This window comes from Polistes fuscatus, unplaced genomic scaffold (genome assembly GCF_010416935.1).
Source record: "Polistes fuscatus isolate 324 unplaced genomic scaffold, CU_Pfus_HIC Scaffold15, whole genome shotgun sequence".
Taxonomy (NCBI): domain Eukaryota; kingdom Metazoa; phylum Arthropoda; class Insecta; order Hymenoptera; family Vespidae; genus Polistes; species Polistes fuscatus.
Genome location: NW_025113053.1, coordinates 2,132,932 through 2,155,373, shown reverse-complemented (window position 1 = coordinate 2,155,373; position 22,442 = coordinate 2,132,932). Strand labels below are relative to the sequence as shown.

Below are 22,442 nucleotides of genomic sequence, written 5' to 3'. Positions count from 1 at the left end.
ATACATATAAATGTATTTTGTAATTCTACCTAATATTTGTAGTATGTACATTGAATAAATTACATAAACTGTTAGTTATTATAAAAAATACTTGTTTCGATTCTTAAACACCCTTTTAATATTTAATGTAGCAAAATATAGGAAGTCAAACCTAATTATCAATAATAATAATAATAATAATAATAACAATAATAATAATAATAATAATAATAATAGTTTATTCAATAATTATTATCTAATTTATAAAAAAAAATAAACGAAATGAGTTTGATGAATATTGACGCAGAGATTTTTCTCATCAAAATGATTTCGATTTAATTGGAATTTTAATTGGAATTAACTGGTTACTCCAATAATGTTATGGTGTGCATATATATATATATATATAAATTTTTTCAAATGATAAGAATATGATTTCTGGTGGGCGGTCATTAATCTGTGCAGTTTTATATTACATTGGGCGTACCGTCGTTTCTTTCAATTTTAACGTATAAACAGTTCAGTTGTTAAGTACGGACGTTTTAATTGTCATCATTCGCGATGATGTTCAACGAAGTAAACATTATTTTGTTTGCTTTGATATTAATTGGATATGTTACTTTTGGTGATGCATTCTCTGTTGTACGTGATTACGAGGTAGAGGAAACCATAGGATGTAAAGAAATCGAAACAAAGTCTGCGGTTCTTCGGTTAAGAAGACATCTTTTTTGCGAGTATGTTGAAAATATCAGACCGGTGTCAGATCATAGAAAAAAGACATCTGTCTATTTCGGATTTATGCCGAAATTCATCATGAATGTAAGCATTATTCAGATTTTTATTTAATAAACACATTTTTTTTGTTAATAATGAAATGTATTTTGTTTGTTCTTTTTCTTTTATTTCGTTAATATTGTTCGTTAGAATGAGTTAGCCGATTCCGTGGAATTACATTGTTGGGCAATATTCGTGAGTAAAATAATATATTTTATGTATTTGTATACATTTGTAAATTTTTGTTGTTTTAATAATATTTTGTATATATTTGTATGTAAGATGTGGAATGATGACCATCTTACTTGGGAACCGTCGCAATTTAACGATGTTAAATTCCTTCACGTAATAAGTAGAGAATTATGGACACCGGATATCATGGTACACAACTCGTAGGTTGATTTTAATATATGTCACAGTTTTATCGTTTTAGATTATATATATATATTCATTTTTATTTACATTTTATTTGTTTGTTTTTTATCTTGCGGATAGTGAAGAACACGAAATACCATTTGACAATTGTTGGTTGTCCAACACAGGTAGAGTCAAATGTGTACTTACAACTAAGTTTTCAGTAAGATGTCTTAAGGATTATACCTGGTGGCCTTACGACGTACAGAATTGTACCATTCAAATTGGTTCCTGGTCCCATTCTAGCGAGGAGATTGATCTTCTTGAAACCGGAGTACGAAATATTTGATTAAATATTTTATTTGAATATTTTGTATTTTCTTTTAATTATATTTTATAGAATATCATGTCCGAGTTTCACAAAAATTTGGAATGGAATGTGGTACAAACTAACGTTACTACACACAAGGAACCTTTCAAATTTGGGATGAATATGACATCCCAAATAATTTCTTTTAATTTTATCTTGAGACGACATTATAACGATATCCGTGCCATTCACTTGTTATTAATTATCAGTACGTAGAATTTTTGTTAATATTATTCGTTATTATTATTATTTTTTTATATAAGATAAAAAATTGTTATATAAACATATCGTATCTGTAGCGAAAATTAATTTTGAAAGAGCGAAGTTTGAAAGAGCGGGAAGAAAGATGACGACACATGCGTCATGGCGGTAAAAATTTGATTTACGTTGATAGATTTATTTCTTTATTTTTTTTTTTTTATTTTTAGTATTAATAATAATGACACTGACGACTCTATGGCTGGATCCAAAATCTATCGAACGAATGATACTTGCTAATTTAAATTTCATTTGTCATTTGTTATACTTACAAATTTTTCGCTGGGATATGCCTGGAATTGCTATTGAATCTGCGATGTTACGTGAGTATTTTTTCGTATTCATTTATATACAAATAATTTTGTTTCTAATCGACAAATTTATAGATCAGTTTATTTTTTTTAATTTTTACTTGTTCACAGTGCAACTCTTCGAAAAGTCATTTGCTTTAGCATGTTTTACTCTTATCGTGACAAGTATTTTACGACGTTTGTTAGAATTAACTACAGAGACTCCTACATGGATGGCAATGAGAATTTCTGCAATTGTTAAAAGTAAAATAGGACGGATTCTTCTTATTAGTATTTTAGATCCTAAAGCATCCGCTGAATTGGAAATTAAAGCCGAAGACAATACTAATCTTGTAACTTTTAAGAAAAATGAAGCATCTTGGAAACACGTTGTGATGCTTATCAGTTGGATCAATTTTCTTTGCATTTTTCTTACTTACATCATTTTGATTAGCATATATTTTCCAACTGAATCTTCTGGAAATAATATTTAAGATCTCATCTGATTTTCTTTTTAATGAATTTATAATTGGTAGATTAATTAATGATGATGATTTGATCTATTACAAAATTATACTCTAGAACAATATTACATTTGATAATCTTGATAGTGTTAAGTAATATATTAAATTACGAGTAATAACATATTTTTTTTTATTTTCATTGAAGAAATAAATAAACAAACAAATAAAAAAAAATAGAAAGAGTGTTACCTGAATGAATAAAAATGTTTAGTTATAAATACATTTATTTTGAAAAACATCTCAGATCTTGAAAGATTTTTATGCATTCATAAAGTCATTCTCACTGTAGTCATACGTTGATCGCTACCAAAAATTCTCATCAATATAATTACTTCTATTTCGTGTCTTGTATATAACAAATTACGATATTAATAAGAAATATTAAATCTTGCGCATTTAGTATCATTGAGCATGTCTTATTATAGATTCATTTTGTTCTGAATTTATAGTCACACATGTTAAATAATAGATTTTATTATTATATAATAGCAATTATAGTAATAATTTTCAAATAGAATGAAAAGGCCTTATAGTAAGAAAGAGCCTTCGGTTTATTTGATTCTTTTTTTAAATGTCGCGTTTCTTCTTCTTCCTTTTTTTTTCTTTTTTTAACAATATTTTCTTACATTATTTACACTCGCGAATTGAGCAATAATAATATTATTGGAAGGAGATAACTTACATACTAGATGTGAATGTTATTTCAATGCACTCTCATATACAAATATTAATATGATTTTTGTTTATGAAAAAATTCTTTATCTAAATAATAATAATAATAATAATAATAATAATAGAAAGATGTACAAATATTTTCATTACATATTATTTACGTATGACTTTATAATATAACCGTGTAGAAATAGTTAATACAAAAATAAATGCAAAAAAAAGGAAAAGAAAAACAAATCCCTAAAGTGATATATAGTAGAAAAACAAGAAAAAACGAAATGTGTGGCAGTTGATATATGAAGATAAAAAAAAGAAGAAATGAAAAAAAAAAATAAAATAGAATGGAATGTTATAACTCTCACTGCGACTGGTAAAGTAAATAATCCTTTAATATCCGAGGAAGTGGAAGAGAGTCTACTGCGTTCCTTTTGGTATATTGTAAAATAGCATCTCTACAGGCGCTTTGTAATGTTGACACTGCATTAAAATATATTTTTACATATTATAAGCTGCAAATAGATTAAAGAGAGAATAATATGGAAAATAAAGAAATAATGTATACCACCGTATAGTTGCACTATTCTCACTTGTTTCGTAGTACCGTAAACATCTACTACAGCATGTAATGGTCCAGCTTTGTAAGGTATATCCTTACTACATACTCCTTGATCTTCTCCATTAATAATAAAATGCATTTCAGCAGTATCTGATCCAGTTTGTGGAACGTACATAATTCCAATACGACTACCAGCATCGGTGGGTAAAATGTAGTGGGATCCAATAGCGCTGGGTCGAAGAGCATTAAATGGTATAACACCACGAGATGTTTGAACTTTTACTCCATCTGTGATCAGTTTTTTCTCTCTCATAGGAATACCTTCGCCTTATACAGTATAAAATATAAAATTACTTACAAAGATAGTCTAAAGATAATAAAAGTTAATTTTTTCTCACCATAGCCAGTCCCAGCGATACCTTCAAAGCTATCCCAAATATTGTAACTTTTGGTAATAGCGAAAATCCAGCTATTGCCCAGTTTAACAAGATTAGGCATGCCATATTGAGGCAGATTGTTTTTAACGGAGGCCGGATCAATTAAAGTCAAACCAAGACGCATGTGACCACTCCAACCGCTTTCAGTTTTCTCTATTTCAACTAGGAAAATTTCACCAGGTTGTAATGGTTTTTCACTGAACGCTAAAGAATTAGCAAAGCTTGCTGTGCGATAAGCAACTGTACTATCTTCACATAGTATGATGTTCTCCCCATGAGTTGGATGAAATCTCGTTACCATTTTTGTCGATTTTTCAGCCATTCTGTCTCCAAGGACCTTAAATTTATAATAATTGACTACTAAGAGTCGTCGAATTCCTCGAACATACTAAGAAGTTTGCTGAACTCCATTGATGAAGGGTTGGTCAAGGTTAAATGGGATGATTTACGTTTAATTTCAAATGTATCTTCAATCCGTATTTTGATAAAATAATCTCTAGAATGGAGAGAACATCTTCTAAATAACACATCGAAATGCTGTAAGATATCTCTAACTGATTCCCCTCTTGGCTACTACATCCTTTAATTGAAACTTGGAATTGAAGGTTAAGATAATGTCATCACTAAATTTGAAATTAATTATCGAAGCAATTAATAAATAAAGAAAAGTTTTTAGAAATTTAATTGTGTTGACAAATCCAAAGACTCGAGGTATAATGACGTAATTTATCCTCGTGTTTACTAATCGAACGTCCACCATTACGGATGCCAAGACAGCTTGAAATCGGAGCACGCGCGGCTCTCAAAAGGAAATCATTCTCCTTCTCACCGACTGACCAGTGTCGCTGTAATATTAGGAATTAAATACCAGTCGGCTTTAAACTTGCCGCTTTATATGTATTCATATTTGCTTCGCATATGTGTTGGGTAATAACCTTTAGAAATTTCCTAACTTACCGAGGGAGTCATTTTCTTTTTATAAAATTTGTCTCTAAACTGTGGTATATAATTATTGATATGTGTGATCATTTTTATCATAAAAATGACTTCTATTTATTCGGCCAATATTTTTAAATGGATGCTCAGTATTTATAATAAAATATATATTTATATCTATATGTATAATTCTATTTAGAATACTAATAAATTATTTTTAATAGCGAATACAATATTTGTATACACTAATCATTTTTATTTTACAAATTACTTAATATTTATTAAATAAATAGAAATGAAGTAACTTTTTTTTAACAAATACATTATTAAAAAGTATATTATATTTTATTTATTCTACAATTCCTCTTAAATAATATATCCAAACGACATGAGAAAGTTTAGGATCTGTGCAAAATACAGAAAGTTTACCTGTTACTGGACACTTTTCGTAAGATTCATTTTCGGAGTCATTTGTTTGTCGTAAATTAACGACGATAGTAATTTCCTTAAAATAGTACATTTATTTAATAAACGTTAATTCTATTTTTCAAAGATTATAATACTTACTTGTTTTGGGTTTATTTCTTGAGATGTTGGTTTGGTCTCGAAATCTAATGAATCGTTAGTGAGGAATTCAAACGTTTTTGTTTTTTTGAAAATATTTTTAAATTTAATAGAAACTGGTGATTTTAATGTCATGGTGTACGGGCCTTGTGGTTTAGGCAACAAATAAGTTCCAATTATGGGATATCTGATTAAAAAGAGAGGACAGATAATGATTACGATGTAATATTCATTTTATCCAAATTGAATCATACACATTTCCCGCCATTTCTTACGTGAAAATGCCCGCCAATTTTGAAGTGGCTGTTAAAATGGCCGAACTATTTTCGATATCATGTGGCTCGTAAATAACATTGATCAAACCTTGTCCTAATCCTTCTATATTAATCTTTTTCGGACAAGTAAAACTATTGTTGTTTACCTACATTAAATATTTCAATTATTGTATAAAATTTTTATCATAAAATAAAATTTTGGTTCGAGTTTAAATTTGACTAACTTCGATAACAAAGTCGGCTTTTTTCGAAGTAACATTTTTTATTGGAAGTGCAAATTTAATAGAATTTCCTAACATCGCTGTTACATGCGTAGTTTTTTCTGTGGCTGGAGGTAAAGCAGTTAATCGTAATTCGTATGGGAAATGTCCAAGTTCTGGACAATTTATATCTAATTTTTCAATCGTTTCTTCAGACGTTAATATCGGATTATAATTGATTGTAATAAATTCCTAATATTTTATCGAAATGACAATATTAAATCAATTAAATCTTGATTAAAATAAATTTATCTATAATAACAAGTGATCAATATTTTAACTAACACTAGACAATGGCCAGACAGTTGTAGGAACGTCATAAATCGTGATTCCTGGATGTTGGCAATTAATTGTAAAAGATATAGGAATTTCCTTTAATGGATTATGAAGTTGTAATCTGTGACATATTGATGAACGTACGTTCGTGATTAATTTGATAGATTTGATCACTTCCGGTTTTGTTATGGTGTATTGTATTTCATAATATTGATATTCTCCATCTTCGTTAATAAATATGATCTATTAAAACAAGAAAATAATATTTGTATAATAATAAAATAAGATTTAGATGAATCTCTATATTAATCATATTCTCGATGTTACCTTGAACCGGAAGTATGATTCTTTATAAGAATGAAAAATAGCACGATAGTCGCGTTGATTATTTGCTGGTACATCGATGTTATTATTGCCAGTAAAACTGTACATTGGAATATTATTAGATTCTCGTAAAGACAATTTTTTTTCTTCTATTGTTTCTATGATACATTTAAATCGTTGATGTCTGTTCATCCAGTTATACACGGGTAATAATTCTGTATATCTCATTTTTGCAGGAAACTGACGTATAATTGTGGTTATAGCTTGTGGGGGTAAACTGTGTCCATGTAAAGAGTATAATAAAGGATCATTGTTGTCTGGTAATTTTAACAATAATGTTCCCTGAAACATTTATTTTTGTTAATTATTTAATACATTTATTATCATTATTAATATTATTTTAATTTGTAGAAAATAATTTACTGACAATAAGTGAATGCATATTTTCATAAAACTAAGTATATGCAAAATGTATAATACAAATACTTTGTTTTTTTAACAACAATATTTTTGTTTAATATTAATTTAAAATATATCTACATTATTATTATTATTATTATTATTATTATTATTAATATTATATTAATTTATAGAAAATAGTTCGCATTTACATTGCACAGTTGATTATCGTTCTTTCTATTTTTAGCCAACTAAAGTAGCACGTTCGTTTACCTTATGAAGATTGTCTTCAGTATTCATAACAAGTGGTTGATAAGTGACAATACAGGAAGTAGACTCTTCCGGAGGGATATTGAGAATATTGTCAACGTAAAAATATTCTCCAGATATTTCTGGTTTTAATTTCCACGGCAATACACTGTCGTTAAAGACATTTACGGATTTGGATTGTTTCGAACGAACGATCGTCGTAAAAGATAAGGTTTCAATTGGATCCGGTAATTTGGTACAAGCACCACTTATTTTTATTCTCATTGAGTCGTACTTTTCTATAACATTTGTTGCCTGAAGCGTATTCTTGGGATATATTAAGTGTATAGTAAAATGGACGATATATGCAGGATAATTTGCATAGTGGCTGTCATGATTTTATCTTTAACAAATTTGTCAACCCCGCTAACACTACTATCATTAATATTACAACCGGAAGTGTCTGAAATATCGTTGCGATAGTAATGCAAAATACAGGCTGACTCATAAAAAATGTAGTATTTTTGTACAAAATGTAATTTACAAATATTAAGTCATATAGATAACATTTAATGCTAAAATGGAATTCTGAACAACTATTGTTTGAAACAGCTACTGTTCTAGTCGATTATCTACTGTTCTAGTTAAAGAGGTGAATAACTGCTGATAATATCTGACTTATGATCAGACCCTGTACTTTAACGACAGATATAATTAAACTCACGTATCCTTCAATTACACTTCCTTCCCGAATCGGTTCAAATTTGATGATAAAATGAACGTCCGTACCAGGAGAAGAGTAGCCGGATTTAGGTGAAATAGTAAAGTCTAACGGTAGATTTGACAAATCCCATGTAAACCTTGACGAAGTTTAACAAAATGTATATAATCGTGTTTAACGTTAGTTTGTTCTAGGTAATTTACTTTGCACCGATGTCACCAGTGTTCATTAAAACCAATCCAGTTTCACCAATACAACCATGAACAACGGTACCAAAAGCGACGTAAGTTTTGTTTAAACGAAATTCTGGTCCTACACAACTACCATGAAGGATAAAAAGAGATAAAAGGGTCGAGTCAACCATGGCTCCTATTTTCTCAGTAAACATTTTCATCCTAGACGTTGCTTTGAATTTGATCTTCAAATTTATTTTCTCGTTAGGTCGAACTCGCGTTAATTCGGACGGTTCAATAGTCAAAGCTTGAGCAGCATACGTCTCGTCCATTCTAATATTCAAGTCATCAATATTAGATCCCCTGGTTTCTAACAGGGATACAGGGACTTGAGATTTGATAATTTTATCAAATGATCTTGCGATACAAATAGCAGGTACTTTTTGCAAGTATCTTTTGTCTCGTGATAGATTGCTTATTAAATCGAATTTCAAATCAACCGATGCACGACCCTCATTAATCACCGGTACTTTTTTAATCAGTGTCTTATTTACAGGCAGGTTACCCAATTCGATTATTTTATCACGCGGGTTAACCAGACGAATCTATTTATTAGAACAAAATTGAACTTTGATATTTAAAATGTTAGGATTTGTCGATAGATATTTGTTGTTTTTGAAATTACTTTGTAAATGATTCCTTCACCAATGATCTTAACATTTTCTTCTATAGTAGAATTGATCAAAAACGTTATGGTTTCTTCGTACTTGGTTTCTTGTAATGGTCGAAAAATGATAGGAATACTGATGCTGGATTTACCTGCTAGTGCTTGAGATAATCCATTCAGGTTAAGCGACATATGTGGCCGTTCCTCGAACTTACATTCCAATCTATGGGGTAGAAAATTCATTGATCGATGTGTGTTAGAGAAGAGTGTAATATCGTTATCAAGGAAATCGATGTTCTCACACTAAGGGCTTGTTCTCGCCATTGCTCACGCGCAATTCGGTTCGATAAGGGGACGAATCAAGTTCTCCCACGTAACAGGGACCGAAATCATAACGACGAAAGTTCAATTCTATAGGAGATTTACTAACTATTGCTTTTAAGATCAATTGATAAGTTGGACCTTTTAAAATCTGTTAAAATAACAATAGAAAAATCGTGTAACAATATTTTAAATAAATTTTGTTTAATACTAAATTGCTTAATGCTAAAATAGTTACCTTTAAGGTAACACTATGATTCTTTATGAACATTTTTCTTTTAGCTGTCAAAGTGAGACTACAAGTTGCTTGAGATTCGCTTGTAACGTGACCTTTCATTTGAGGCATGGAAATTGTGTATGCATTCATACTGATGATCTCTGCTGTCATACCAACATCCCAGATATAATAAAACGTTACGTTGCCTGAATTGATTATTTTGAAATTGATGACATTAGATTTTTTGGGTACTACCTATATTACAAAATTAAAGATATCAGCAAATTATTTTTATTTTCCCATATATTTATGACCTATTTTTATTTTACTTTGCCAAAATCAATGATATTGTCTTGATGATCCAACAATTTGATATCCTCACCCTTCGTGTTAGTGTAAATGACGCAAGGCATTATGTTGTAAGTTATGGTGGTTACGATAAATGAAAGTGGATTTCTCAAAAATTTGAGAATACATTGTACGTTAAATTGAAACTCTCCTACTAATGTTGGTTTATAATTTATCCTAAAAGGTTTCATGATTTATATAAATACATGTAAAAATTATTAACAATATTTTGTTACCAAAATGTTTGCTGGTCGTTTGCTTTAAGAACACCGTTCATGGGTGTCACAGTAATATTTTGATAACGTCCTTCGGAGTAAAGACTTTCTTCCGATATTTGAAAAGAAATGTTAAAATCTTCTTTGTTAATAATACTGACGGAATCTTCTACTTCGAGATCTGTTTAATAAAAATAAATTCTATAAAATATTCAGTGTGTGTCTGACAAGAAAGTTTATGTATATGTTTCAGACCTAAAACAGTAGGCTTCAATTTTAAATGAGGTTTCGTACAGTAAATTACAGGTTCTTTAACGATTGCAACAAAAAGAAACAGACATTTGAGATCATATTGTTCTATTGAGAACATCCAAAATGATTCAAAAGTGCCAACGTTGGTTGATAAAAATGTGAAAACCATTTCAGTTTGTTTTCCACGTTCTGCAATTCCTTCGGATGTTAAACACTGAAAATTGGAAAGTTCGTTAATGGAACAAGGAGTGTGATCCTTCCAAGAAAAATGATAATTATCTGCCGTAGGATTAATCATAGGAAATTTTCTGAAAACGAGATAATATCGAATATATTATTTGATATTTAAATGAAATATTTACGTGTACAAGGTGTTTTCTTACTTTGTGTGAACATTACCAACACCAATGACGTTTAATTCAATTACTCTGATGTTTTCTACTATCGTATCGATCATTGAATATCCAATAGGTCCTGGTAATTTTTGATCACGTTTGCCACTAATTATGTAATCACTTTCAGGTACATCAAAGTGACAATAAGGAAGGACGCTTCTTGCTTTAATAGGTATTACCAATTCTTTTAATTTTGGGTTAAGATTATTTATCCTGTAACGTTACAAATATTATTATAAACATCATATAATTAGAATAATATACATTTTACATTTTTTATGACCTAGGTCAGCCTTTTTAATATTTTCGTTGTTTTTAATTGTACCGTGTCCAAAGTTGTTGTAATATTCAATTTTTATCAATATGATATATTGGAGTTATTGTTCATTATTTTACAAAATCAGATACAAGAACTTATTGGAAATTGTTTAAAAGTTAAATTAAATAAGAATCATTTTGTGAGCCAATTATAATACTAATTTAATGTGGATTATTTTAGAGATGTAGTTTAAATCGAATATTTTGAGATTATGTGAGAATAATAAGAGAGATTAATGATCACTAAAAACATACTTGCAGTTAAGATAGGCCATGTAATCGAATACATCTCTAGGGGAAAATGTCAGAATACATTGTACAGATTCTCCAGGCAACATCGTCCCAGTTTCAGGAACTATTTTGAACGGGAGATCCTCGCCTTCGAGCCAACTGTCGGTACTTCGATCCGTCAGACAAGCTGTGCTGCTATAAAGATCCGATCCTTTGCGGGTACATGGATGTGGTTTAATATCTAAAAAAGTTTCTACGCAAAGAAAAGGGTCATCATTTCTTTTTTTTTATAACCGATCAAGATCTTTATATAGTTTTTCAGTCGACCCCGACGAGAACCGCAATTTTTCTGGAGAATCCTTTTTAGCTCACCGTTACTAGAAAGTGGTTTACAGCGATGTAAACATAAGTTATCGTTATCGTTCTCTTCGGTTGGGTAAAGAACACCTCGAGATGATCTAGAACTTGGTCGAGAACATGATTTACGTGATCTTGATTTTTCGTTTAGGCGTACCGTACTACCTGAGATTCGTTTTGGATATTCCTCATCCATATTTATAACCCATTTGTAATCCGTATTAACATTACTTGGATTTGATAAGGTAAACGTGTATTCCCGTTTCTGATAAGGGTCGAAGGGTTAACGATTTAAGGGTTTACTGATTAAATATTTATTTATCTTCTTACTTGGAACATTAAAGTGTCTTTGAAATTGATCTCAGATGCTGTAGACAAATATTCCGAATATCCAACAACTGCATTCATTAATAATATTATACACCTAGTTGTTCCAGGTATCGTTATATGTTCTGGTTCGATAGTTGGTTTCACGCTCTTTTTCGATAAGCTGTCCTCCTTATTACTATCAGCAATATCGATTTTCTCCCACCGTACGATGGTTTGCCTATCGTCCCAAGAAGTTTCTCCCGTGTTGCTCGATATTTCGATTTGGTTAACGACGCACTCAAGTTTTGTCTGAATTTAATATTCAGTCACGTTTTTTTTTTCTTTTTATTAGATACAAGTTGAATTTTCTATTTTCATCAAAACTTACACCATCGTGCTTCTTAGGTTCGGATTCTAACAAAGTAGCGGTAATTTGTTTGCTCGTTGAATGTTGAAGATGTCCAATCGATGGCACGAAAACAACGTTAGGATGTGCAGTCCATTGAAAACGGAAGCATCGATTTAATGATTTGTTTATGATCTTGAATGTTTTTGTATACATTTTGTTAATATGACAAGTACCGTAATCCAGTTTATAGGAAAGAAACACCGGTGGTGTTGGATCTAAAATTTGAATTTTTAAGATTCATTTGTTTCAACATTTGTTCGTTCAATTGTGTCTCATCACCTGTTGACAAACTTAGCCTAGACGATAATTTTTGTTTCTTCGAATTGTTGTATTCTCGACGATTGTCGTATTTCAAATTCAAAAGTTCTAAATCCTGAAGTACGATTAATTCGACGAAACTTTCACCTTCGAGATTTATTATTAAATTATCATAAGGATTGTCGACAACGAAAAGTCGTATGCGAGCAGTATATTTTCCAACATCCTTCGGATAAAACTTAACTTCGAAACTGGCAACATCTTGTGGCATCGTACGAACAACGACGTAACGATTGTCTCGAACTGTTGGCAAAGAAGAAAATAAGAATTTCAATATTATTTCTTATCGGGATATAAAATACCATTTGAAGAATTTCCCACCATCGTCTAGAAAATCCGTAGTACTACGTAAAAGAATTTGAGTTTCAGTAGTAGCTGAAAAGCTGAAGATTGTATTGGGATCATCGTAAATTTCAACGATAACATTTGCTTGAACCAATCCGATATTTTGAAAGGCAAACTTGTCGATACTCGTTTCTTCAACGAGTGTACGATGAAATCTTACGATTGGTCCATCACGTACACCACTGATTGCTGGTGGTTCCGTTATTGTGATTTCCGGTACACAGGATTCGCCGATTAGCTCGATTATACATTTTTCTTCGTCTAAGTGTTTTGGTAAGTTCAATTTTATTTCTAAATAGCCGTGATAAGTCTGGAATAATGAGATAATACTTTTTTTTAACTTTTTCTTTTTTAACCTGATTGCAGATAGTGTGATTGGAAATAAAGAGAGAGAGAGAGAAAAACAAATAATTAAAGGAAGATAATTTGAAATACATCGATCAATGCAGGAGCGAAAATGATGTTGATCCTTTTATGACTATGAGCTGGTATTCGTTCCTTTTGCGGTTCCACAACGAAAGTCGTAGGTTTCACGTTCGAAGGGCTTTTAACGAAAGCTTTGACTTCTATGTCAGCAGGTACGATACCTCTATTGTGTAGCTCGAAACAACTCGTGTGTGTGCTTGACATAGTGACACGGCGAAAATGGAGGCACTTTGGTTGACGCGCAAATACCGTATGAGCACTGATCTGTTATATAATAATAATAATAATAATAATAATAATGATAATAATGATAATAGAGATATCAAATAACAAAATGACAAGCGTAGAAAATAATTTAAGTTCAAATAATCCATGAACGATACCGACACAAAATATGTTTACTCGAACATGATATCAATGCGTGCTATGATTTTACTAGTTTTTTTCTTTTTTTCAAATTAATTTGCAACAAATTTGATCTCCGATCATCGTTTAACCACCAAAATGTTTCCGATATTATATAATAATAATAATATCGAATCACAAAACGATAAATATAGAAAATAATTTATGTTCGAATAATTTGTAGGTTATGTAATAGTATTTATTATTTTTTCTCTATTTTTAAACTTAATTATGTAAAATATTTTACCTCTTTAGGACAAACAAAGTCTTCGATGTTATCGACAATGTGATTGTTTCGAAACATACGATCGAAATTGGTGAAATCGATCGATGGAATGCAAGAATCAACACACAAAATTACTTTTTTCCCCTCGGAGTATTCCATAACTGTATCCGGAACAAATACGATAATTTGTTCTTCCTGAGAACCAACAATTTCCGCATAACATTCTATGGTTATCGTATCGATTTGACCGGCCTCGATTTCAGCTTCGGATTTCGTTAAAACAAATGGACCGATATTCAACGTTTTATTAATATTCACTTCTCTGTTAAGAATATAAAAATATTTTAAAGAAATTCTCTGTTTCCTACTATTTTCTTTATAAATCAAATATTTGTTTTTTTTTTTCTGTATATTACGTTTTATCAGCCTTCGTAGATTTTTTATCCCGTTTGCTGACAATTTCTGTGTCCCTTCCGGTATTTTTTCTCTTCGACGTTTTTTCTTCCTTTTTCACGTTGTCAGAAAAAAAAATTGATTTTGATGGAATTCGAATCGAATAACGGAAAGCAAAGCCACCTGTATTTTCGATATCGAGATACATGATCTTCTTAGTGCAAATCGGGATTGTACCAAAATTTATTTCAGGATAAGGATTTAAATGAAATCTGTGCGAGGGAGAAAATATGATAAATAAAATTGAATACGAAATTGTGTATATCGAATTTTGTTTGAATATTTTTTTTTAATTTTCCATAATGTTCCATGAAATTGGCTTTTAGAGGATTAAATTGATTTTATACCTGTTATAATAAGCTAGAAGGGAAACTGTTAATGGAAATTCTGCTACGATCATAGCTTGATTATTTGTGTCGATAATGTGACACTTCAATATGGGAGCTTCCTTCAAACGAATTTCATTTTTTGGCAAAAACGTCATTTCTACGTTAATTGTTTTTTGTGCTTGTATCGAACCGGAAGTTGGATCAATTTCAACATTTTTTTTCACGTTTGTCGGCCTTGCCACGTTCTCGTTCAGTTTAACATCTTCGTCGAATTTTATACTGAAGATTATTTTATTAAACAATTCTTTTTTTTTTTTAATATGATATTTCTTGTATATTTTGTATAAAAAAAAAAAATTGTATTTTACTTACACGTATTTAACTTCGTAATTTCCACGATTTTTCATAGTGAAACGTGCATTTGCAGGATGACCGACTTTGACCACTTCCAAATCTATTGGATTAGCATAATTGATGTCAATCAATACGTCATAAGTTTCGGCTGAAATTGTCATAATTTCGCTATGAACTGGATCTTCGTCGTCTTCGTTCAAGAATACTTGAAAATTTATTTCATTTTCTATAACGCCTACCTACAATTTTTGATTTTCAGTAAAAATAATTCAATATTAAATAAAAATTAATATCATAATTCATAATATCATTATATAATAAATAATATAATTATTAATATCATAATATCATAAATAAAAATTGAATGAAACATAAATGCTTACTGTACTAGCATTGTAGGAAAATTCGATTCTTTCTTCTTTTAAGGGTAATAAAAGACCTTCTTTTGGGGTAAACGTTATTTGTGCATCGAAAGGTTCTTTGCATTGAAAATGCCAAAAAATTGGTACGGTGGATTTATTTCGAATTGTATTAAAACGATTTTCCTTTCTGTAGAGAAGTATACGTCCAAAAGATAATTGTTTTTCATCCAATTCAACCTCCAATCTGATGCCATAACATCGAAGCTAAATTAACAAAACAAATTAAAGAAATAAGTATCCGTGAGATATTTCTTAACGTTTGCAAAAATAATAATTTACTTCGATTATTTCGACGCGTGGATTATTTTTTATACAGATATATAATTTGTTATAATGTGGACCAAGTTTGATAACACCAGCTGACACAATCAACTTTTTATCTTCGTTAGCCTAAATTGATAGATATTTTATTAAAAAATTATTTATCAATTTTATAGAGAATATCAAAATGTGTGTAAAGTACAGGAATAATTAATTTATCTGGTTGAACGTTAAATCCATCTAAATTGTTATCCTTGAAATGTAACGATACTTCTGCTTCTATCGGTGTTACATTTTTCAAAGTAAATTCCACTGCACGACGATGTGCTCTAACAAGAAAAATGAACAAAATCAAATTCATTTGGATGAATTAAAATCATAGTGAAAGAATGAACAGTAATAAACCTTTTATCTTTTTTCTGCAAGACCAAAGATCCAAAATCAAAGACACCATTATCCAAGATAAATGAAGGATCGTTCGTTTCATCCATTTTCTCCTCCATTATCTTCAATAATAAATAAATTTAACTATAAACGAAGATTAATGAAGATGTACAGATATTGGGGATAAAAGTTTCTAAGTGATTTTAAAGATCGATTACTTGTCTCGATTTTTAACAGATCTGTCTGGTTTATTATTTTATGAAAAATCAATTGAAATGAAAAATTACAAATCTAGACAATTTTTCATAATCTTGGACAAAATGAATTTACTTGTCTTTTACGCGTGATAGAAGTGAATCTGATGTGAATGATGAATTCTGAATTCTGATGAAGATGAAAATTTTCAACTCGAAGTTATTACCGACCAGGAATGCTGAAAAAAAATGTATTATAGTTTAAACAATTCAAAATATTAATAGAGTACAGTACTGTGTCCTATTTACTTTAATTGATTGTTAATTAATCGAAAAAAATGTGTACTGTAATTTAGAAGCACTGAGTATATGTTCGGAGCATCGTCCTCTTTGAAATTCCCCTTCAGACTGGGCCGTTGTCCTCTATGTAAATTCTTTTATTAAATGTTGTTTATAAGACCTCTCGAACGTTGCGCATGTGTATAAAGAGAATATTTCATCTAATAAATAGAATTTAAGATTAAAACGTTCTGATTTTAGTATTTTTTTTCATTTTTATGTAATTATTTTTATGCTCCTGCGCAATGATGACTTTGAGGGTAAAATTTTTCTATAATATAAATATAGTGCATTAGTGCATTAAAATAATTATTAATTAATCGATAGAAATGTCTATTGTTATTTAAAAGCTCGGAGTATGTGTCCTGTGTACCGTCCTCTTCGAAATCCACCGTTGAAATGGATCATTGTCCTCTGTGAAAATACTTTTATTAAATGTTGTTTATAAGACCTTCCAAACGTTGCGCATGTGTATAAAGAAAATATTTCATCTAATAAATAGAATTTAAGATTAAAACGTTCTGATTTTAGTATTTTTATTATTTTTATGTAATTATTTTAATGCTCCTGCGCAATGATGACTTCGAGGGTAAAATTTTTCTATAATATAGGTAGAGTGTATTAGTACATAAAAATAATTGTTAATTAATCGATAGAAATGTATATTGTTGTCTAAAAACACGAAGGATAAGATCTACGTACCGTCCTCCTCGAAATCCACCGTTAGACTGACACGTTGTCATATATAAAAGTTCTTTTATTGAATGTTGTTTACTTCACTTTCCGTAACGTATAACTTTTGTTTATTACGAATATTTCTTACGTTATACATATACAACCTTCGGAAAGTCAAGTAAACAACATTCAATAAAAGTACTTTCACAGAGGACTACGTGTCAGTCTAACAGTGGATTTCGAAGAGGAAGCTACATCGAACTTATCTGCTGTGCTTATAGATTAAAATATCTATTTCTTTCGATTAATTAACAATCAATTAAGGTAAATAGGACACAGTATTGTACTCTACTAATATCTTGGATTGTTTAAACTAAAATACATTTGTTTTAACGTTACTGGTTAGTGATGACTTCCAGTTGAAAATTTTTATCTAATAAAATATCAGATCGAAATTGTTTATTCGAAGTATATGTAATTTTTTTATAAACAAATGTACTTTATATATTATTATTATTTTAATAGGTATATAAATTGATTCTGATATACAATCACACACACACTGACATTAGAAGTTACCGTAATCTCGTTCAACTGTCGATCGACTTAGGGTTCTATTTTATTCTTTTTTTCTTTAGCCTTATGCTTTTTCCTCTTTTCATGCTGTTTCATAAAATTGTATCGTTACCGTCGTTAAAGAAGTTTCACTTCATGAAATTGGTCTCGAAGAAAAATGATTAACTTTTAAAATCACTCATAAACTTTTGGCACACATTTAACAAATTTTGATGAAATCTGTGTAATTAAGTGAAAAATTTGTAATTTGTATGTTTACTTTTGGAAAAATGATGCGAGGATTCATGTCAAGTTTAGGAATGGCCGCAAATCCGTTAACTTCGATATGATATGTGAGATTAGGGTTATCAACTATCGAAAAAGTATAAATTTCTCGATGATTTCCCATTTCCAATGGATGATATCTTAACTTGAATTGTTTCTTTTCGTTAGATCGTAAAATTAATCGAGGTTTGAGTATTTCTTCCTGATACAAATCGATATTGCTTGAATTTAAATTGAAATGTCCACTTTCCGTCGACATTTTCGTCGTCATTTCTTCGATATTAATTTTCGAAATTTTCGTTTTACTTTTCTTTCGTTTTTTAGTTTGATTTTGGATTTGGATATTTGTCGTTGGTGTTGCTTGAACAGGATCTTTTATCGCGTGACTAGAAAATGATTCGGTCGTTGGCTTTTCGTGCAAAGTCGCAATCGAGACCAACTCAAACGTATCTAAATCAGGAAAAGAATAGTCCTCGTAATTTCCTTGATTACTATACTTTCATTTTCACGCGGACAATAAATTGAATGATTTAAGTGTCGTTTAACCATAGATTAAGTGAAAATTATTACCAGATTTGTTCTCAACCACGTTTGATACTTCAAAACCTCTGTGAGCGAGAATAGAATAAATTGTTGGTTCTGACCGTAACTTTTCGGTAACTTTTTTCTCTGTTGATAAAAAATATAATTAAATTGTATTTCTGTGTACTATTTTTTATATAATAATTATGAATAATTTTTTAGATACATTATTATTACTCACGTAAAGCATTTTCAATCAAATTATTTTGTTTGATTTGATTAACTACTACATCGTTCATTTTATCGTTCCAAGGATCACTTGTATGAATATACCAAACGTGAAAATTATCTATTTTCTAGAAATTTTCGTTAATATCATGAAAATATTATTTATTTCTTTACAGGTTGAGTTAAAAAATGTTTAATGATTTAAAATATATTGTTTAGATTGTAAAACAAGCCTAAATTATACAAGTTTAATCAAAATACGGAACAGAGTAATTGAAATTTTAAAATCATTTGCGAAGTTTTTCCTCATTAAAAAATTTAGCTCATTATTTGAATAAAATGTACCTCTTTAGATGCGTCCAGTTTTTCTTTTAACTTGTTTGTTCTTGCCACGTTAGTTTCTGTTTTCTGAACGTTAAATGAATATTTCAAACAAAATGGTAAATGTCCAGTCTTTTTATATATAAAAAAAATACTCACTAGGTTTCCCTGAGTGGAATTCAACTTCGTAATTACATTTTCTATTGCCTTTAGACTGTTCTGATATTCTCCCATAACGTTAATAATTTCTAACATTTCTTTTCCTATGGGATTTTAATGAAATATATAAAAACTATTGTAATTACGAAAATAAATAAATTAATTAATTAAGAATTACCTGGTTTCGGACTAGTATGAACTTTTTTACGAGCAGTTTCTCTCTTATCAGAAAGCATTTTCGATTCTAATTCGTCTCGATTAGTCGAAACTGTAAGTTTACTTTTGGTAATCGTTAGTTTTGTTTTGCTTTTTTTCGAATTTGATTTAATAAAACGCTTATGTCTTTCCTCCTGAAAAATACAATTTATTATTGTTTAAATTCGATTTATAACAAAATTTAATTTATTTTTTTTTTTAATTTTTTTAATTTATTTGTTTATTTAATAAAAAATTGGATTTATCGTTAATTTTTTGTTGAATAATTTTTTCAATAGATGATAAACGCGCGTTTACTTTTTTTCTTTTTAATTCGTCCAATTTCTGAGATAATTGAGCTCTTCTCAAGTATGCTTCTTGTCTTTTTATTGGCAAGACTGCTTGGAGATATATATTTTTATCTTCCTCCGAAATTTCATCGTAATCGGACAATGACATCTCATCGATTTCTTGAATTTTTTTCGCGGTATTCTCTGCTATTTTCTCAGCTTTATACAAAAAAGGAAACAGTTTCGTGTGTTTTATGAATACTTTTTTTTAGAAAATATAAAAGAAAACATACATTTTAATCGTTTTAACTCATCAATTTTCAAATTACAAATGTTTACAGAATTATAAAAAGTTACGAAAAGGTAAAATTCTATGCGCCCGATGATATCCAGTAAAATATTTAATGTTTTAATCTCGTCGGGAATGAAAACATTTCGGAGAGTTTGCACAACGAAACCTCTTTCGAAATCTTTTTCTGATAATCTAAAAAAAAACAAAAAAAGAAGAAATTACATTTGTAAAGAAAAGTGTGATTAATTATTTCAGTGCTAAAATAATAAAATAAATTTTCTGTACAATTTTTTTTCAACCATAGAAGTTCATTTTTTAAAATTTATTTTTGAAATTATTTAAGATATGTGTTTTTAGTATTGAAAAAATGAAAACAAAGTTACCTTTCTTTTAATACTTCGGATAATAAATCTGTATCGATGTTGAGAAAATGACTTTCTTGTTTCTTTTTATTACTTTTTTCACTTTCCCGAAAACTCATTTTATCCTTAACGGATTCAGCGATCATATGTGCTGGAAGAATTAATTGCAGTAATTTAATAGCTTGAAGTTTGTGTTCGTATTGACTGAAACTATCCATAGAAATCAATGTTTCCTCGTTTTGTAATAATTTGTTGTATGATTCTAAAGGTTCAGGCATATCAATCCAACGCAAATATCTTTCCTCGTCTCTTAAATCTTCATCGCATTTTCCAGATTTCGAAGTTTCCACCGTTCTTGGTGTTCTACTTTTCCCACGTGACTTTTGCGTATGTGTTGTTTCCGTTCTCGATGTTTCCAATTTTTCAACAAGAATTTTCATTCTTTTAAGTGAAAATAAAAAAAATTAATTTCATGTCATATAATTTAATGTGATTTATATAATAAATTTATATCCAAAATTATGTTTAAATAATTGTTCAATTATTTGATATTATTTTTGTTCTTTAAATGTTTTAAATTAATTCCAAATAATTTTGATTTCTATTTAATATTGTGTTTGTGTGTGTGTGTTATATATTTTAATTTTTATGTTAATTCTAAACGACTGTTCTTATTATAATAATTTTCTTATTATTTAGATAAATTAGCTTAAATCATTTATTCCCAATAATATTTACGCTAACCTGTGTTCTGAAAATTTCGTTGTATAATCCTGATAAATTTCATTGATAGCTTGTCTTAGTTTGACCGAGCATTCGCTCTTGCCAAAAGCTGCTATTTCTAAAATAGCTGTGTCTATAGAAAGCACGGGAATTTCTAATGCTCTGGCACTTCTGCATGCTGTTTCCTGGTAAGCTAGAAAATTATTATCACACAGTTATACATAAGTACCGTACAAATTTAACGTTCCTAAGTTTTCGTGTTACTTAGTTTATCCGCTAAATTTCTCAGACAGTCATTTATATTCGCACACACACACACACACACAATTACACAAAACCATCACACCAAATACATTTGGTATATACACGCATACCAGTGAAAGGTGCACCGTGAAATATTATGCAAACTTTCTTCAATGGTTTCACCGATTCTTCCAACTTCTCCGTCAACGTCGATTCAACTTCGAGTTGATCAAACAAACGCTTCACTGGATCTTTCATAATTTCTTGAAAATTAGGATCTTCTTGCAAACGATTGATGTGATCTTGAAACCCCCACAAACAAATAAATCAAATCAAATTCCATCAAAATTACATATTGTTTTTTTTTTTTACCGAGAAGCAGTTGTTCAATTTGCGTAGGATCACTCGTAGCCAATAGGGATGATTCGTTGTAAAGATCAAGATCATTGATCGAAGCATGATCCTTTTTTGTATTTAACGAAGTAACAGAATCCGTTAGTAATTTTGTTCTTTTCAAATTAGACCCCTTTCGTTTGATTTTTGAATTTCGTATTGTAGATTTAATTTCTTCTTTCTTATTCGTGATCGACGTTTCGATTTTTTGATTTAATTCTCCTAATAAAAATTATTCGTGAAACAAATCATCGCACAAATGTCAATAAATTTGTAATTAACCTTCTTTTTCTTCTACGTCACTAATCTCATC

The 22,442-nt window shown here is 29.7% G+C and overlaps 4 protein-coding genes across 7 annotated transcripts; 1 reads left to right on the top strand and 3 right to left on the bottom strand.

Moving 5' to 3' along the window:
* Window positions 1-287: 287 nt before the first annotated feature.
* Window positions 288-2,519, top strand: LOC122514663 (neuronal acetylcholine receptor subunit alpha-3-like). The gene is made up of 7 exons (XM_043631599.1): window positions 288-798; window positions 904-948; window positions 1,036-1,134; window positions 1,232-1,441; window positions 1,508-1,685; window positions 1,906-2,058; window positions 2,158-2,519. The coding sequence occupies exons 1-7, from the start codon at window positions 541-543 to the stop codon at window positions 2,517-2,519; spliced, it is 1,305 nt and encodes a 434-aa protein (XP_043487534.1). The 5' UTR covers window positions 288-540.
* Window positions 2,520-3,485: 966 nt separating this feature from the next.
* LOC122514418 (neuralized-like protein 2) lies at window positions 3,486-5,063 on the bottom strand. Of its 4 annotated transcripts, none has more exons than XM_043631225.1 (3): window positions 4,197-5,063; window positions 3,784-4,104; window positions 3,486-3,698 (listed from the first exon to the last, which is right to left on the bottom strand). In XM_043631225.1, exons 1-3 carry the CDS (start codon window positions 4,534-4,536, stop codon window positions 3,580-3,582), a joined length of 780 nt encoding a protein of 259 aa, XP_043487160.1. In that variant the 5' UTR covers window positions 4,537-5,063; the 3' UTR covers window positions 3,486-3,579. The 4 variants fall into 4 exon arrangements, with proteins under 4 accessions (XP_043487160.1, XP_043487159.1, XP_043487161.1 ...); XM_043631224.1 differs by having other exon boundaries at window positions 4,176-5,059; XM_043631226.1 differs by having other exon boundaries at window positions 3,607-3,698; window positions 3,809-4,104; window positions 4,176-5,062.
* Window positions 5,064-5,499: 436 nt separating this feature from the next.
* LOC122514662 (hydrocephalus-inducing protein homolog) lies at window positions 5,500-7,896 on the bottom strand (the record flags this gene model as incomplete). Its single annotated transcript, XM_043631598.1, has 7 exons — window positions 5,500-5,655; window positions 5,718-5,901; window positions 5,990-6,135; window positions 6,214-6,441; window positions 6,535-6,768; window positions 6,853-7,191; window positions 7,522-7,896. Coding segments are annotated over 7 exons (1,662 nt in total), but the record flags the coding sequence as incomplete, so codon positions are not given.
* LOC122514454 (hydrocephalus-inducing protein-like) lies at window positions 7,889-21,599 on the bottom strand. The gene is made up of 34 exons (XM_043631306.1): window positions 21,515-21,599; window positions 20,792-21,211; window positions 20,410-20,600; window positions 20,145-20,335; window positions 19,810-19,981; window positions 19,632-19,735; window positions 19,497-19,559; window positions 19,165-19,279; window positions 18,972-19,070; window positions 18,397-18,851; window positions 16,375-16,475; window positions 16,172-16,298; window positions 15,988-16,098; window positions 15,670-15,912; window positions 15,305-15,525; window positions 14,951-15,211; window positions 14,567-14,815; window positions 14,172-14,472; window positions 13,529-13,783; window positions 13,070-13,403; window positions 12,710-12,991; window positions 12,410-12,645; window positions 12,043-12,330; window positions 11,728-11,977; window positions 11,380-11,608; window positions 10,795-11,019; window positions 10,415-10,719; window positions 10,181-10,340; window positions 9,926-10,121; window positions 9,618-9,851; window positions 9,361-9,530; window positions 9,077-9,281; window positions 8,422-8,996; window positions 7,889-8,357 (listed from the first exon to the last, which is right to left on the bottom strand). Exons 2-34 carry the CDS (start codon window positions 21,208-21,210, stop codon window positions 8,138-8,140), a joined length of 7,587 nt encoding a protein of 2,528 aa, XP_043487241.1. The 5' UTR covers window position 21,211; window positions 21,515-21,599; the 3' UTR covers window positions 7,889-8,137.
* Window positions 21,600-22,442: the final 843 nt, after the last annotated feature.

What these genes read in the sequence shown, in the direction of transcription:
- LOC122514418 (XM_043631224.1), bottom strand. Translation starts at nt 4,536, where the DNA reads ATGGCTGAAAAATCGACAAAAATGGTAACGAGATTTCATCCAACTCAT. An exon ending in TATCGCTGGGACTGGCTATG is followed by an intron (nt 4,105 to 4,175) that starts GTGAGAAAAAAT and finishes ATACTGTATAAG; the next exon opens with GCGAAGGTATTCCTATGAGA. An exon ending in AATAGTGCAACTATACGGTG is followed by an intron (nt 3,699 to 3,783) that starts GTATACATTATT and finishes ATTTTAATGCAG; the next exon opens with TGTCAACATTACAAAGCGCC.
- LOC122514663 (XM_043631599.1), top strand. Translation starts at nt 541, where the DNA reads ATGATGTTCAACGAAGTAAACATTATTTTGTTTGCTTTGATATTAATT. An exon ending in TGCCGAAATTCATCATGAAT is followed by an intron (nt 799 to 903) that starts GTAAGCATTATT and finishes ATTGTTCGTTAG; the next exon opens with AATGAGTTAGCCGATTCCGT. An exon ending in TATGGACACCGGATATCATG is followed by an intron (nt 1,135 to 1,231) that starts GTACACAACTCG and finishes TATTTGTTTGTT; the next exon opens with TTTTATCTTGCGGATAGTGA.
- LOC122514454 (XM_043631306.1), bottom strand. Translation starts at nt 21,210, where the DNA reads ATGAAAATTCTTGTTGAAAAATTGGAAACATCGAGAACGGAAACAACA. An exon ending in TCCGAAGTATTAAAAGAAAG is followed by an intron (nt 20,601 to 20,791) that starts GTAACTTTGTTT and finishes GTTTTTTTTTAG; the next exon opens with ATTATCAGAAAAAGATTTCG. An exon ending in TCATACTAGTCCGAAACCAG is followed by an intron (nt 19,736 to 19,809) that starts GTAATTCTTAAT and finishes AAAATCCCATAG; the next exon opens with GAAAAGAAATGTTAGAAATT.